General features: G+C 38.1%; 1 protein-coding gene across 1 annotated transcript; it reads left to right on the top strand.

Moving 5' to 3' along the window:
* Window positions 1-9578: 9578 nt before the first annotated feature.
* LOC307057132 (heterogeneous nuclear ribonucleoprotein H3-like) lies at window positions 9579-10591 on the top strand (the record flags this gene model as incomplete). The annotated part of the gene is given in 2 exon segments (XM_079710190.1): window positions 9579-9750; window positions 9753-10591. Coding segments are annotated over 2 exon segments (993 nt in total). The 5' UTR covers window positions 9579-9596.
* Between the last annotated feature and the right edge of the window lie 6845 nt (window positions 10592-17436).

Below are 17436 nucleotides of genomic sequence, written 5' to 3'. Positions count from 1 at the left end.
CAGGCCCTTTGCTTTCTATTGCAAATCTTGTGCTTGGAACTATTTCTGGTTCTGTGCTTGATTCTTGGGCTTGATTATTGGGCTGTCTGGTCCAGGACTAGGACTTCTAGTTCCCTTTGAACACAGCCTCAAGCTAGTCCTGCTTATTCTTCTCGCTCCTGCTACTCTTGGAGCTGGGGAGGTTGAACCTGAAGGGTTTCTGCTCCAGCCTTTTCATTCCCTATTGAGGATGCCTGGCTTCAACCAGAGTGGAGATGAGAATGAGAAGCCAAACATCCTAACCCATGTGTACTGGACAACTGGATCTGCTGATGGCAGAAATACAACTGACTCAAAGAAGATTTAGACAAACACTCTACAGACTCATGACACTCACCTCCACCATTGCCCTAGGCCAATTTTCAGCAGCTGATAAATCTTCCCTTCTCCAATTAGACCTAGACTGTGGGACCATTTTCCTAAAGCACATGCACATTGTCTAAGGAACTCTGCCTTTTCTGTCCAGGGCAGCATTAGATTCCCACACAGATTAGAGGGCTGGGGAAGTCTAGAGACGCTTCTTTGGGACTCTATCTGTCCTTGTAATAAAACATTGCTCACAGCTAAGCTCTCCCCACAGGGACTCTCAACCTTGGAGCAGTTAGTACATATTTGGTATCAAGAGCAGCCTTGAGGGTAAGTAAGGAGGAATGTTATATTACTGAATCAAACAGCAGCTTCAGGCTGGTTAGGGGATGGTGGAGGTGGGTAAGGTATTGCTTACACACTGTGCCCACTTGGAAGTCTTGGTGTCATCTTGGCTATGATGTCAAAAATTCCCTATCTTTGTATACAGAAACAAACATAGCCTCATGCACATTTATTAATTTAAGTTTTAAAATATTTATGGGCCAACATTTATTAAATGCCTACTCTGTACACATTGTTGGGCTGGGAGATGGGAGTGCTAAAGCTTACAATGAACAAGACCTACTTCCTGCTTCTGTCTTTTGGGGAGACAGATAAGCATGGAAATAATACAAAAGGGTAAAAAAGGGGCATGGAAAATGATGAGTGTGAGGGCTGAGAATGGAAGTAGCCAGCAAAAAATTTCTAATTTTGGGCATTAGTGTGACAGTGCATGTGGCTTTTATTTCTTTTGCAAAAGGAAGAAGAAAAATTCTGTGATTTTTTTTTAATAAGACTATTAAGCTAAACTACTTCCAACAACTTAGAGAAATTTGGTTATTCATGAGAATAACACCTTTTCTAAAAGAAATAAAGTTAATTTTCTACTCTCCTGCAAAGGAGGTCATTAATTATACATTTTAGATTTCATCAATTTCATTTAGATGAGACTTACATTTTAACTAGATGTCACAGAGACATAAGGTATTAAGCTAAATACACTGGATTACAATAAATGGTTATTAAAAAACATAATTCTGTTACTCTAATAGTTTTCTCACTTGGGTGTCTCATTGAAGGCCTGAGTTTCACATTTAGGCAGTCAAATCAATGTATAGCAATTCTGTGAGCTTTAAACAAAAGCTTCTAAACAATTGAGTCATTTCCAGATTAAGGACAGATGGATAGTATTTTTTTTTTTGAGCACTTAAAAAAACACAAAATCAACAAAAACACTGGCATCCACAGTGGAAACTATCTATCTGCAAAAGAATCAACATACCTCTTATCCTGCTCCCACTAGGAATTTACTATTTTTGAGATAGGAACTTTATCTTGAAAAAGTTTAATGCATGTGATTCTGTGTTTTGGTAACTGTCATTGCCAACAAATGTAGGAAAAGAAAGAAGAAAAAGCTAAGAGTGCTTGCTGTTTGACATGCTTGGTGATTTTCCCAGGTTGCTGTTCTGTATTCATTTCCTACTGTTTTTCAAAAATTGCCCTCTGATTGGACAGCCCCCTATCAAGATAAACAGAAGTAACATCATGCTCTCTCCAATACTGCATGGGGTAGCCAGAGCCATCTTTCATTTTTCACCTCACCTTCTGCTCCCTTGGCCCAGATTCACAAATGGAGAATTGTTTCTTTTTTAAATTCTTTTTTCTTAAGGAATCCAATGGAAAATGTTAATCGATTTTAACTGTTTTTTAATTAAACCAGTGTGTGTGTATGTGTAGGGGGGAGAGCATTCATGTTCCAGTGAAGATTTAAGTTAATGGTTTTCTAGAATATAGTTTGGGGATTAAAAAGTTTCTTTAAACCCTCTGAATTCACACATCTGGAGGGAAATCTGAATAGTTCCAACAGTTGTGTGATGGGAGGCTGATACATGTGGGTTGCATCTGTTTGACCCTGCTTTCCTGTCCTAGGGTCTATCCCATAAGCACAGCAAAGCAGTAAAGAGGAGTGAGGTGAACTGTACCACAAAAGGTAAGATAGTAAGTCAGACTCATCTTTGATTTTGTCCTGCATGGAATTCTCAGGCTGGTCATACATATTTCCCCTATATTTTTGCATGTTCTTATTTTTGTATTTGTTCAGTCTCTGTGAGATTTGTTCTGTCCCTCTTATATTTTGAGTTCTTTAAGAGGTATGGTTACTATCTTCTGCTTCCCATTTCCCCACACAGAATCTATTTCAGCACTCCACACATAGTGGCTATTTAATAGATAATTGTTAACAGACTAACCTTTTTTCTCCCAGTAACTGATTTAAATTGGGTTCTCTTCTTTTTTCTTTCTTTTCTTTTTTCTTCATTTTGCTCTATGCAAAATCAGTGACCTTAATCTGCACTGTGGTACATAAAGAAAAGGGATCACTAGAATTGACATGAATTTGAAACAGCAAAGAAATGGGTCATCCAAATTGAATTAAACGATGTGGAGACTTTATGCATAAAAGAAGCCTCTGCTTTGTAAGTGGCCACTTACTATTAGTAATCATTACTTATTTTTTTGTTTCCAACTATCATGGACTTGATTTTCTTCAGAGTGGCTTCAAAAGATTTCTAAGAGCAAGCTCATCCTTTTAAAATGCTTATTTACAGTTTTGCCTGCTCTTTTCAGTGTGAGGTACAGGCATTAAACTGTAAGATTCCTGTTAAACATGGTTGAAGCTGAGGAGATAAATTCCCAAATGAAGGGGCAAAAAAATACCCTTTAGTATTCTTTAAGAGGAAGAAGCAATTGCAATTTTGTCGGTTTTGGAGAGCTTCCCTCTTTCTCCTTTTCATTCTGTCATCATTTTGCTTTATTAGAAAACAAGTACCCATCTGTTTTTTATGTGAAAAAGTGTTTCTTAATTGTGTTTATATAAAAGCCAATAATTCCAAGAAACTTGATTAATCTATGGCAATAAATAAATGATTTCAAGAAAGTACTTATAAAGGACACAGCCCTTCAAGTTTTCAGTTTTTCTCACATTCTTAAGTTTCTTGGGTAAAATTCTTCTTGATTTCCCAATTGCTACTAATTTTTATTGCAATTATTACTGAAAAAGAAAGGTCAATAGGAGAAAAATGAATCATGGCATAAAAGAGAAAATTTGTAGCAGCTACCTGAGCTAGGGCTTATCTTTCAGAAGGGCAATTGGATAGATATAGAGCCAAAGGAACTAGTATTTAAAAACCCATTTTAGCCATGTCCTCACAGGAAAAGTCTATGTCAGCATGGCTTAATAGTCTGATCAGAAAAAATGTCAGACTTTTCAATTTGACAGAGATTTCCCCACATAATTATAATTGTATATATTGTAATATGGAGTCTAGAAACATCAATTCCAACACATAAAATAGCTGATATAATCCCTCGGACTCTCACTGGTTAAATGTTTCAGTTCAACTCTTTGTTAGATGGTCCCTGTTGATTAATTCACTTGAATAAGCTACTTTTAGTGCATATAATTGGTTATATAAGCAGAACCATAAAGTTTTTTAAAAGTATTCCGATAAGGCAATTGTGGAATACATATGAATTTCCTTCTCATCTTCTTGTTTCTAAAGTAAATTATAAGAATAAATTTCAGAAGGAAAAACTATATATACTTATTCAGAATGTTTTGCTATTTGGACCATAGACCACCTCAAATACTTTGGAAATTTGAAATTTACTTATAATGCATTTTCACATACATCCAAGAAACTGATCAATGATAATCCAACATCAAAACATCATTTAACGAATAGTGCTTGTGAAGCCTATGTGTACCAGGGACTGTGCTAAACTCTATGAGACACAAGCTTCTTTCCCAATAAAGGTTATAGGCTAGTGGTTCTGAAACTAGAGAAATAAATGGCATCTGAGATGGGTGTGAGCATTCTGGGAATTAATCCTCGTTAATAGTTCTTCTAATGACTAACAGATGCCGTGTACAGGGTATAAGGTGCACTTCTGGTAATGAGTAGGGGTTATCTTGGTCTTGGTGAAGGCAAATAGAGGAGAAGCCCTAGGTATCTTTGAATTTGACTAAGGGAGAACAGAACAGGTTTTTCACTATCTAGTTGAGGAAGTGGAAAGGAGACCTGAAAAGAGAAATGGTTCACCCGTGTATATGAGGTTTAAAAAGAAAATAGAATTAGACAAAGAAGAGAATGGAATATATTTTCAGCTTCATGTGTCCATATTTTATACCTAGCAATCTTGAAGAGAGCTTTTTTACCTTCAGTCGGTGTTCCCGTATGAGACGCCAATAACAAAGGCAATAAATCCCAGCCCTATTCAATTCTGAAGTCTTGGTCTCTTTTAGCTTACTAACACAGCCTTGGAAACCCAGTAAAATATGTAGGGTTATTGATGGTGATGGTGTAGCTGAGACCAGTATGTAGTTTAGCAACAATATATGTGTTTATTGTTTTATTGTGAATTAATAGTTGTGTATGTATACTTAATTTGTGTGATCAAACATACTTATACTTAAATCTCCTCTAGATATACTGATGGTCAATATTAACAAGAATTAAAAAAAAATTGTCAGATACACACATTTTCTCCATAACACATAGTTAATTACACAACTGAGGGATCAAAGTCTTGTGCTATGAAAGTATGTTTGCTTTTCACACCAGGGAGCCAAGTTTAGCAGCCCTTGAGGAATTCAAACAGAAACTGTCTACTAGTCAGAGGCCTAGTAAAGGACATAGTTAGATAAGAGCCGAGGGAATAGAAAGACAAGCATAGGCACAATCCATCCACTTTTGTTTATAGTTCTTTTTTCTTAGTGTCTACTACATGAATTTCCATCTTTCGTCTATAAATTGTCCAGTTTTAGTTGCAAGCCACAGTACTCTGGCTAGTTTAAAGAGAAAGAGATTAATTATTAAAGTATCTTCAGATAGCTCACAAAATTTCTGTAGGAGCCACTGAACGAGGTTTGAATGCAACACATGCTTAAACAATACAACTTGCAGCTCTGCTCCACCATGTTGCAGGACTGTTACTAGCAAGAGAACACTGCTGCCACCCTCCACTGATTGTGCCTGTTGCCACATGCCAGACACCTTCTAAAGAATCAGATACTACCACTCCCCCATTTGCCAGAAGGTCAATTTCCCCACATGTGGCCACTGGTTCATGTTGCTACCTTCCATGTTTTACTTCTGGAGTCTTCTATGGGTGTATTTGCTTGACACAACCTAGGTCTGATGCTTGCACTGTAGCTGTGAGACTGAAAGAAGTAGTGTTCTTTTGTTTGTTTGCTTTTGTTTAATTCTACTTTGGCAGGGCTAGATTCATACTGTAAGAATCTATTGAAATTTTGAGAATGTTCAAAAGCTATCAGGCAGCTACAAATGATAAAGTTCTAAAGCCTCTGACTAAAGAAACTTAGTGAGGATGCATTTATTTCAGGATGAGCTAGAATTTAAAATTAAGTGGTACATTAACAGGATGTGCTGACTAAAAGTTGGAGGCTAAGATCTTTCTTGAATCTTGACATGTAGGATTTGGACAAATTGTAATTTCTAACTTGCAAACATCCAAAATACCTAGGGATAAACTTAACATGAAATATGCATGACTGACGAAATGTGCTGAAGGGCATAAAAGGAGACAAAAAAATGGCAAGACACCTTTTCTTGGCTAGAAACAATCACTAATGTTAAGATGTCCATGATCTCAAAGTCAATCAAGGTATGAATGGTAATCCTAGTCAGAATTCCAAATGGGATTTTTTGGAGGGAACTTGACTAAATGATTCCAAAGATTCTAAAAGATTCCTTATCTAAAACATAATCTTGGATCATAAATATAGCCAACAATATTCTGAAAAATATAATAGTCAATGAATATAGCAGCCAATAAAATTCTGAAAAAGAAAAGTGACGATGGGTAACTTTTCCCAGCATGAAGGCATTATTAAGTAAGCAATGTGGTTTTGCTAGGACAGGAATAGACAGAGGATGAGATAAAACAATGAGTCTAGAAGGAGACTCAAGTTAGTAGGGGAAAAAAATATATGATAAAGATGGCAATATCAAAAAGATGGATGCTTTAATGAATAATGTTAAGAAGACTGTTTAGTCATTCAGAAAAAAAAAGAGCTCAATACTGACTTCACTCGTTATGTTAATATAAAATCCAAATGGATTAAAGATTTAGTGTAAAAAACTAAACCATAGAGTTAAAAGACAAAAACCAAGGGTAGCTAGTATTACACTCTGTGGAGGAGAAAGCCTTTTACCATCATACACACACTCCCCCTCATATATACCCTAAAGAAAAATATTAAAACATTTAAGTATAAAAATTTAAAAAATTGATTATAGCAAAAGAAACCATGAAAAACAATAGAAAAAACAAATTGGGAAAACTATTTCAAACAAATGTTTGAGAATGTATCTGAAAATAAAACCAGGTGACAATACATTCTTGTGTTTAAGGAAAACAGTTTTCAATCTTTTCACACACATGCAACATATATGGACTGACAATCTGTGTCTCTTCCATGATTTAGTCCCTTTATAGAATTATCATTGACTCTGTGTTTTATAGAACCTAGTAAAGCTATGCTGAAAACTTTTTAAAGATTTGGTTAATTCATCTGGCAAATTTTTAAAGTTCAAGGAGCACAGTTGTTTAAAAAAAAGTTTGTTGTCTGCTGTATTAAATCTAGTTTTGTATATTGACTATGTTTCCCTTGACAAAAAAATCTTTAGATAAGTTGCATTTCCATAAAAAGTAATGAAAAGTCTGCTGGTATTATGCAGACTCTTCTAACTTCTTTTGCTTCACTGGATCAGAGGAAGAGAAGACAAGATTTTTAAAAGGGGGATTGTGTTCCCTTCAGATTGTTATTCTAAATCTGACTTGATGGCAGAATCCAAAGTACATCATCTCCCAGATAAAGCTAGCTGCTTGCCAGACTGCTCTGTTACAATTGAACTGTAAATGGCTCACATCAGCACATTCTGTCAACTTTATATAAGCCCCACTTTATGTAATGTGATTATAGATCCCCTGAACACTGCTCTGTACCTGCAGCTTGCAGACTGATTCTCTTGATATTCTCTATCAGATATGATGACCAGGAAAACCAGCATGGGCTGTTGAGGATACAGGCAGAGAAAACAGGTGGCTAGTGCCTGCTTGTTTCATTTTTCTAGAAGCCTGTTACCCCATGTTCAACAGAGAGTAGGTAACTGTGTTCTGTCTTACCTTTACTCCCAAGCATTTACTCCTTGATCCCTGTATTTATCACATCCAGAGATGTTTTGGGGATGGCTTACTTTGACCAAAGGCCCTGAGCACTCCATAAGAAGAGCATGTGATCCACATGGTCAACATGCCAGTCTTCACAATGGGATTTATCCAGGAAAGCTTCACTCTCCGTTTCTCTTTGACGCTATGATTCCCTCTGGTCCCTGATAATGCTGCCTTGATGGCATAAAGAGTTTCTGGAAGATTCAGTTCAGATCGACAAGCATTTATTGAACCTCTGCTGGGTGTAAGCACTGAGTGAGGCACTGGGGATGCAAGGCATATAATGCAAGATTTCTCTTTTGTGGAGGTGACAGGCTAGTGGGAAGATAGACAAAAATCAGAGCTTCAACGCAATATGATGAATGCTGAGATAGGACTCCTGGATGCTGAGTACAGGAAGGGGTACTTAATTTAACCTGGAAAGTTAATCCAGGAAAGGTTTCCTGGGGAGATGATGCCTGAGCTGAGTCTTGAAGATTGAGAAAGAATTGTGTAAGTGGGAAGGGAAATCCACACAAAAAGTACAGCCTGAAAAACATCACAGAGATGTGAAGTAGCATGGGCACATGGGCAGGGAAACTCCCAGAAATCAGAATTCTTGGAGGGAAATTTTTCAGATGTGGGTGGGAGATGAGGCTGAAGAAGTTAGCAGGTGTCAGATTGAGAGGGAATTGGATGCTGTGCTACAACCTTGGGCTTTATCCTATAGGAAATGCTGAGTCCTTTATTCCTTGCTTTCTCTTGTACCCACGTTCAATCCTTCAGCAAACCCTCTTGACCAGGTATGCCAAATTTGATCACCATCAACATCATAGTCCAAGCTCTCATGGATCACAGCAGTAACTCCACAATTATAGTGGGAATAAGTCTCCTTCCATTTTGGCTCTCCTAAAGTCTACCCTTTTCACAGAAATGAGAGTGGTCCCTCTAAAATATAAATCAGATAGTAACATTCCCCAGTGAGTGCTCAAACCTCCAATGGCTTCTTCACATCTAAAATAAAATCCACATTCTTACCAAGGCCTGGAAGGCAAATCCTTACTTGAATTGGCCCCTGCCCTGCTCCCCACTTTGCCTTCAACCCCCTTACACACTGGGCTCCAAACTCACAGGCCGCCTTGATGTGCTAGAACATGCTGGCATCTCTCTGACTCAGGTGTTTGCACTCATTAATCCCTCTGCCTACTGTGCTCTTCCTTCCTTCCTGTCCATCTCTCTCTCATGGCCGACCCTCTCCCTTCACTCCCTTCTGCTGAGACAGGCCCCTCCTGTCTACCCTTTCTAAGATACCCCACCTCCATCACTCTTTGTCTCTCTTTCTTACCATATATGTCATTGTACATTGTCTTCTTATTGCCTGTCTTACCCATAGTAATGCAAGCTTCAAGAAGGCAAAAATGTATCTGTTTTGTTTACTGTTGTATTCCCAGTGCTGGAGCACTGGGGATTTGTCGAATGAATAGATGAATGAATTCAGAACCATTCAAAACTTGGGAGTGAAAGGATCAGGTGTGTGTTTTAGGCTGGTCACTCTGGCTGCAATGTGGAGTACATAAGGGGGTAGATTTGGGGTAAGGGAGGTGGGTAGATAGGAGTTAGAGAGACCAGTTTGGAAGTTCTTGTGTTAGTCCAGGTGAACAGTATGAAGGACTGAACTAAGGCAGTGGTATTTGGCATGAAGGAAGAGGAGATAGACTTAAGAAGTGTTTTGGAGATAAAACTGGCCAAACATGATCAAATTACATCTGGGCCTCTCTTCAGACTCTTGGCTACATAAGGGGATGATAAAGGATACTGGAGCCCTTAGCGGTTGCCGCCGCAGGAGACGGTTGGAAGAACCGTTGTGGGAGCGCTGCACGAGGCGGGCGACTTCTCCCTGCTCACGACCAGACCCCGCAAGCAGCGGGGTCGGTGCTACTGTCGCCCGACAGGCATTTAAATCAAACGGTATTGAGATGGATTGGGTTATGAAACATAATGGTCCAAATGATGCTAGTGATGGGACAGTACAACTTCGTGGACTGCCATTTGGTTGCAGCAAAGAGGAAATAGTTCAGTTCTTTCAAAGGTTGGAAATAGTGCCAAATGGGATAACATTGACGATGGACTACCGGGGAGAAGCACAGGGGAGGCCTTCGTGCAGTTTGCTTCAAAGGAGATAGCAGAAAATGCTCTGGGGAAACACAAGGAAAGAATAGGGCACAGGTATATTGAGATCTTCAGAAGTAGCAGGAGTGAAATCAAAGGATTTTATGATCCACCAAGAAGATTGCTGGGCCAGCGACTGGGACCATATGATAGACCAATAGGAGGAAGAGGGGGTTATTATGGAGCTGGGCATGGAAGTTATGGAGGTTTTGATGACTATGGTGGCTATAATAATTATGGCTATGGAAATGATGGCTTTGATGACAGAATGAGAGATGGAAGAGGTATGGGAGGACATGGCTATGGTGGAGCTGGTGATGCAAGCTCAGGTTTTCATGGTGGTCATTTTGTACATATGAGGGGATTGCCTTTCCAAGCAACTGAAAGTGACATTGCTAATTTCTTCTCACCACTAAATCCAATCCGAGTGCATATTGATATTGGAGCTGATGGCAGAGCAACAGGAGAAGCAGATGTAGAGTTTGTGACATATGAAGATGCAGTAGCTGCCATGTCTAAAGATAAGAATAACATGCAACATCGATACATTGAACTCTTCTTGAATTCAACTCCTGGAGGCAGCTCTGGAATGGGAGGTTCTGGAATGGGAGCCTATGGCAGAGATGGAATGGATCATCAGGGAGGCTATGGATCTGTTGGAAGAATGGGAATGGGGAACAATTACCATGGAGGATATGGTACTCCTGATGGCCTGGGTGGTTATGGCCGTGGTGGTGGAGGCAGTGGCGGTTACTATGAGCAAGGTCGCATGAGTGGAGGTGGATGGTGTGGGATGTACTGAAGCATAACCACCGATATAAAAGTCCTGACAACAGCATGTGGTCTACTAGACTTTCTTACAGATTTACTTTCTTTTGTATTTTAAAAACTTTATAATGACTGAAGGAATGTGTTTTCAAACTATTATTTGGTAAAGCAACAGATTGTGATGGGAAAATCTGTTTTCTGTAGGTTTTATTTGTTGCATACTTTGACTTAAAAAATAAATTTTTATATTAAAAAAAAAAGGATACTGGGACTGTAAGTGGTCCAGAATGAGAGGGAGCAGCCAGTGCTTTTCCATTTCAGCATTTCCATGGATTAAAACTGCTGAGGCATTCATGTGTCCCTTGTGAAGCACAGAAGCATTGTCTTGCTGCAGATCCCAATGACTACAATGAGTTAGATGTATTTTTGGGACCAGATAGATGTTCAATAATAGTTTTAATGATAGTTTCTACAGCAATTGGGTTTACCCTAGAGGCTGCCCATCTCTCTAATGACTAGGGCCAAGCCAGCTTATCTTATAAGATCTGGCAAAATTACAGTGTGAACTGGTAATGCCGTGGGCTATTTTACAAATTATACCAGGTCTGTCTCTGAGGAACTTATCTGAGCCTCCAGAGACTCCAAGAATACTGACTTCAGAGGGAGTACTGTGCTATTATGAACACTACAAACCATGTACCTAGCAAAACAAGAAGGAGATCCACAGTGCCTAACTTACAGAAGTATTTGATCTGTTTGAAACTTCTGAAAATGTATTTGAGCTGTTGAAATTGACACTTCGTAGAGTGTTACAATTTTATTTTCAACATGGTTTGGGAAAGTTCTTTTTAGCTTGGGAGAATTTATTATTTTAGCCAAGGAAAGAATTATGTGGCCTCAAATCTATAAACTTTCAATCCAAGAGAGATTATGAAATTATTTTGGATGATTGAGACAGAGGTCTTTCCAAAGAAAAGGTTTATCACATGGGTGATTTAAAACACTACTAAAATTGCCTCTCTAAGCAATGACCTAGAAATCTGACAATGCGATAATGAATTCTCAAAGAAATAAAACAAACAAACACAAAAATCACATTGGAACATTTCACAATTGGCAGGATGAAAACTGGCAACAATGACTTCTGGAAAAGTGAATTGGATCTTATAGCATTAAAATGAGTTTGGGGACTACAACATGAAGTCAACAATTGTGTGAGAATTTTGGAATGCTCAATTTCCCACAATCTCATCATTTCTCTGCCTGACAATTGTAATTATTCTTCATCGACTTGACAGTCAAACTTGCTTCCTGTAGCGATAATATACCTGCTACCATGCTGACCATATTGGAGAAACGGCTTTTTCTTGGATAGGTTTGTTCATTTTGAAGCTAACTTTCTGTGTTATTCTAACCACTCTCTTACATTATTCATTAACTAATTGCCATCCATATTTCTGACAGTAGTTTTCGACTTTGGAAAAATGAGGAGATACATGCTTGTCCCCCTGATTATGAAGAAAAGACTACTTCACTCATGTCACATATTAAAACTTAGGCAAATTATGATATACTACTTCAGAAAATATTGGACATTATTGTATGCTTCCAAAACTTCCAAAGTCATTAAGTAATCATGGATTTAATGCATGAGACATTATAAAGGAATCTAATTCTATACAGTTTGAGAATATATGGATGGGACACTAAGACAAGGTCGTATGGTAAAAAAAAAAAGAAAAATAATAGTTAGAATAATTATAAAGTAGAAGTGCTTGACAGTTATAAAAGCTATTGATTTGAAATCCATTCACTTAATTATTTATTCAATAAGTTTTTACTTACTTCTGAGAAGGTGACATTTGAGCAAGACTTAAAGGAGGTGGTGGAGTAAACTTTGCAGAGATACACGAGGAAACAACTTTCTAAACAGAGGGAAGTGCCAGTGCAAAGGCCTTAAGGAGAGACCACACCTGGAGTATTGGAGAAGGAGCAAGGAAGAGCATAGAGGCTGTGGGCTGGATCAGAGTAATGCACTGGTCAGGGGGCGATGAGGTCCAGGGGTGACAGTGTTTATACAGGCCAATGTGGGAATTTTGGCTTTATTGTGGGTAAAATGGGGAGAACTTACAGTGTTTTGACATGTCATGACTTAAGTTTTAAAAGAGTCAGTCTGTCTGGTGTATTGAGAATAGGTTGTAGGGGGCATGGGTGGAATCAAGGAGACTCTTTACGGGGATAATACAGGATGGTGGCTTCAACGGGTGGGAGCAGTGGAAGTGGTAAGCAGTGGTCAGATTCTGGATGTATTTTAAAAGTATAAATTCTTTACTACTGTTGGATGGATTGGTGATGTGAGAGAAAGATGAAAGTTAAGGACAACTCTAGGGGTTTTGGTGAGCAAGTGGCAGGAAAGAGTTGTTCTTTCTGTTAGATTTTTAGAAGATTACCACTGGGTGACTTCAAATGACAGAAATGTATTCTCTCACAGTTCTGGAGACTATAAGTTCAAAATCATGGTGTTGGCAAACTTGCACTCCCTCTGAAGGTTCTAGGGGATAATCCATTCTTTGTGTCTTCCAGCTCCGGTGGCTGTCAACTTTCATTGACTTTCCTTGGCTATATCATTCCAATCTCTGCCTCTATGACTCCTGCTCTCTGTCTCTTAGGGTGCTTGTCTTAGGACTCACATGGGGTGATTCAGGATGATTCTATCACAAGATCCTTAACTATATCTGAAAGTCTCCTTTACTAAATAAGGTGATGTTCACAGGTTCCAAGGATTTGCACTTGGATATATTTTGGAGGGCCCATTATTCAACCCATTATACCATTCACTGAAATGAAGGTGATGGTGAGAAAAGCAAATGAGGTGAGAGAGAGGGATGTATACAATTTTAATTTTAGCTGAGAGGACACCTGATAACTGCCTGAGTTGTTGAATTAAATAATCAGGTATTATTATTAAAGATATTCACTATATTGGTCATGTAAAAGAAAACATTATCAAATCCCTGTAAAAATCCAACACTCTGTTCAAATTTAGCCATTAGCCTCATTCTTCATTTACTATTTTAACTCAAGCTGTTAAAACAAGTGAGTTGTTCATGTTTGAATTTTATTTCCACTCCCTTCCACTAATCTATGGTTTGTTAAAAAAAATCATTTATTCAATAGATATTTATTTGGTGTCTAGAGTGTGCAGTTAACCATGCTAGGCAATTCAGACATGCAAAGATTATTAAGAAATAATTTCTATCACTAAAGAACTTATAGATAATAATTTGGCTCAACCTAGTGTCCCCCTCTGCCCCCCCATTCTATCCTAATGTGACTTATTACGCATATAGCTTACTTACAGTAGGTGTTTGGTGAGTGAGAATATAGGTGACTGAGTTTCCTTTGCTTATTAAGATTTATAGGGGTCACAAATCCAACTTTTTGTTTCACAATCTCTTGCCCTCATTACAGTGAGAAAGTTTAGGCAATCATAGATAGTGAGCTGTAGGCTCCAAAAGTACTTCAAAATGCAGGAACAAGACACCAGAATGAATACATAGTGGGTGGAATCAGTTTACTTGGAGAAGCTTTTCCTAGAAATAACCCATCCTACACTCTGATTTGGAGAAGAGTTTGCTGAAGAGACAGAAGTGCCGGGAAACAAGCACCATAAAATGTAACTAATGTAAAAGAAACTGTAATCCTAGAAATGGAAACATGTTAGAAACAAATGGTCCTTATGGAGTTTAGGAAAAGGAAAGTTGGTGAGTAATTTCAGTGTTTATCCTTGACTGTTCAACAAGGGCAAGAGACTATGTTTTATGTCACTAGTAATCTTGACTAGATCACTTGAAAGGTGACAACTTCTCTGATTTCTCAGACAGCTTGATTTAAATAGTTGACATGACTATCCAACCTCCTTTGCAGTGAACCTGGGCTCAGCAGACAGCAGATTGTTATTATAAAGAGTTTGGAGGGCACTGCCTGACATATAAGCTCCACAAAGATTAGCTACTATTATAAATTATTATTTTATTTTCCTTGATACTTTATTATCTCTCCCAGTGTGATCAAACTGTTGGGGGTGAAACTGATGAAATTGAGTTTGTAATTTTCTTGGCCAGTCTAGACTGATGATTCTGATGATTAGTTATTTAACTAACCACTCCTGCAACAGTTTACCAGTTCTCTCCTAATATAACGACAAGAATATTTCCTCACATTGAGCTAATATTTGTTGATAATTGTCATGTATCATCACCTAATGATTGTCTCCTTGTTTAACCACACTGAAATGCTGTTTGATTATGCCCTTCCTCCACAAACACCTTTTAATAGGTCAGTGGTAGCCTCCAAATAGTCCAAACTCCTTAAAGTAGTGTTCAAGACCTGCTTGTTATCATTTGATTCCAAACTGATTCCAACTTACTTTTCCCACCACACCACCATATTATTTCCAGGCTACCACCAAAATAGATTATTAATCACATTCCACCTTTAAAAAACGTATGCTGTCCTACCTCTATGCCTTTGCCTATGTGCTTCTTGGAATAATCCAACTTCCTACAGTTACTCATCTCCTGTTAGGCTCCTTACTATTGCTCAAAGGCCACCTCCTCCACCAAACATTTCCAGTTCCCTCGGGCTGGAAATGACTGATGTAAAACACTGTGGCTCATGGGTCTACTTTTATGATGTTTGCCATTTCACAGTAATTTGTCTACATGTGGGAGATGTAGTGTGATATCACAGGAAGGAGCTAATGCTTCTTGGACTCAGACCCAAGTCCTGCTAACTAGTTTTGTAAACTTGAACCACTTACTTAAAATCTGTGAGCTTAGTCTCTTCATCTGTAAAATGAGAATAGTAATACCTACACTATCATGTTACAATGAAGATTAAATGAGATTGTATATGTGCTGTAAAGCTCTTGGTGCAGTCCTTCGCACATTATGTGACCAATATATGTTTGAAATTATTATTTTACTACTATTATTATGTCCTCCCCTACTTAAAGACTGTAGTCATTTTGAGGTCAAAGACCATGCAGTCTCATTTCTCTTTATATTCTGCTTAGCATAGCATCTTGTACATAGGCCTTCCTTTGCTAAGTTTGTGAGTGTGTGTGTTATCAGTTTTGCCTCTCCAACTGTATTATACATTTCTGAAAGTCAAGAACAATGCCATGTGCACTATAGTATATATGTTTAGTGCCCAGTTAAAGGCTGGTGTAATGTGTATATACCCAGGTAGGAATAAGACCTGTTTAAGCACCCTCTGCTAGGAATGACACTCCTACACTAGTCACTTTGGGCAACTGAGTCTTGACTGCAGTTGTTACTTGATGTCTTGGGGATCACTTCTTCCAGACAACATTCTTTAATAAGGTTTGAAGGAATTGTGTGCAACTGAGAATAACTGAACCCATGATATGAAATTAGTACTCTTATACTTAAAACTAACTTATACTTGAATATAGGCCAACATATTACAGTGAATATTGAATGTTATTCTGATGGTGACATTCATCTCTTTACGTGAGGGAACTGGTGAAATCTTAGGTAAGTGTGGATCAGAAAAATATCTCTGACCTAGTGTTGGCCCCTTTGTATAGCTCCTTTTGTGGGTCCTACACTCTGCATGTCCTACATCTTCCTGCCTCAGATTGGACATGCATTGCCTCAGACTCAGGATTACTACTGGAAGAGGATATTTAGTTATTATATTTACAGTTGCTTAGAACAGCCTTTAAGTAGAATTTTCATGAACCATTTTTAAGGTAATTGCATCAAATATAATTTGCATCAAATCCATTATTGCATCAAATCCATTACTGCATCAAATGTAAGGGGATTCCTGGCCTCTCTTATATTCTACAAAATCCTTGCCCCAATTTTGGTCCCTGGAGTGGGATTGTTCTTTGCAAGCATTGCTGCAACTCCAAGAGTTTCTGGATTTGCCCTATATTGAAGGACTGAAAAAAATTTATGTGTTTCCGTGGATTTTTGACATAATGAAGCAGCCACTGGTTGGATTCAATAACGAAAAATAATGTTCTGTTATGTAGAAATCATTTCTATGGCTTTAGAAAAATTAAGTGCTATAACATTTTTTTCTTTGAATAAATGGAATTTTAGCTCTGATAGTGAGTCTCTAGTGTCACCTGTCTTATTTTAACAATTGGAAGAAACTGAGAGATATTCAAAGATACACAGGAGTTGTAACACAACTTAAGTCTCTTGACTTCTAATCCAGGGCATTTTTCACTACTTTTCATTCTTTCTCTAATTCTTTTAATTGTAAAATTATATTAGAAAGAACTAGTGTTATGGACTGAATGTTTATATCTCTCCCAAATTCGTATGTTGAAGCCCTAACTCCCAATGTGACTGTATCTGGAGATGGGGGCCTTTATGGAAGCAATTAGGGTTACATGAGGTCATGAGGATGGGGCCCTGATGATGAGATTAGTGCCCCTGTATGAAGAGACACCAGAAAGCTTGTTGACTCTCTCTACGCTATGTAAGGACACAGTGAGAAGGGAGCTGTCAGCAAGCCAGGAAAAGAGCCATTATTAGAAAACCAAACATGCTGGCACCCTGATCTTGGAGTTGCAAGCTTCCAGAATGGTGAAAAAATAAATTTCTGTTGTTTAACCCATCCAGCCTATGGTATTTTGTTATGGTAGCCCAAGAAGTCTAATATAACCAATAAAAGAAAGAAAAACTTTTTTGTAAATATGACCAACTTTGGCTATTTTCCCATTTATTTGGTGTTGTTGCAAGTTCTGACATTGCCTTAATGAAGTACAATTAGAAGGTGAGAAGGAAAACAGAAGTATCTTCATCTCAGCAGTGCATGCTGTTTCTGCAACTCACA

The sequence above is a fragment of the Hyperoodon ampullatus genome, assembly GCF_949752795.1.
Source record: "Hyperoodon ampullatus genome assembly, chromosome: 8".
NCBI lineage: Eukaryota > Metazoa > Chordata > Mammalia > Artiodactyla > Ziphiidae > Hyperoodon > Hyperoodon ampullatus.
Note: the sequence above shows the minus strand (reverse complement) of the source record. Positions and strands in the feature narration are given on the sequence as shown.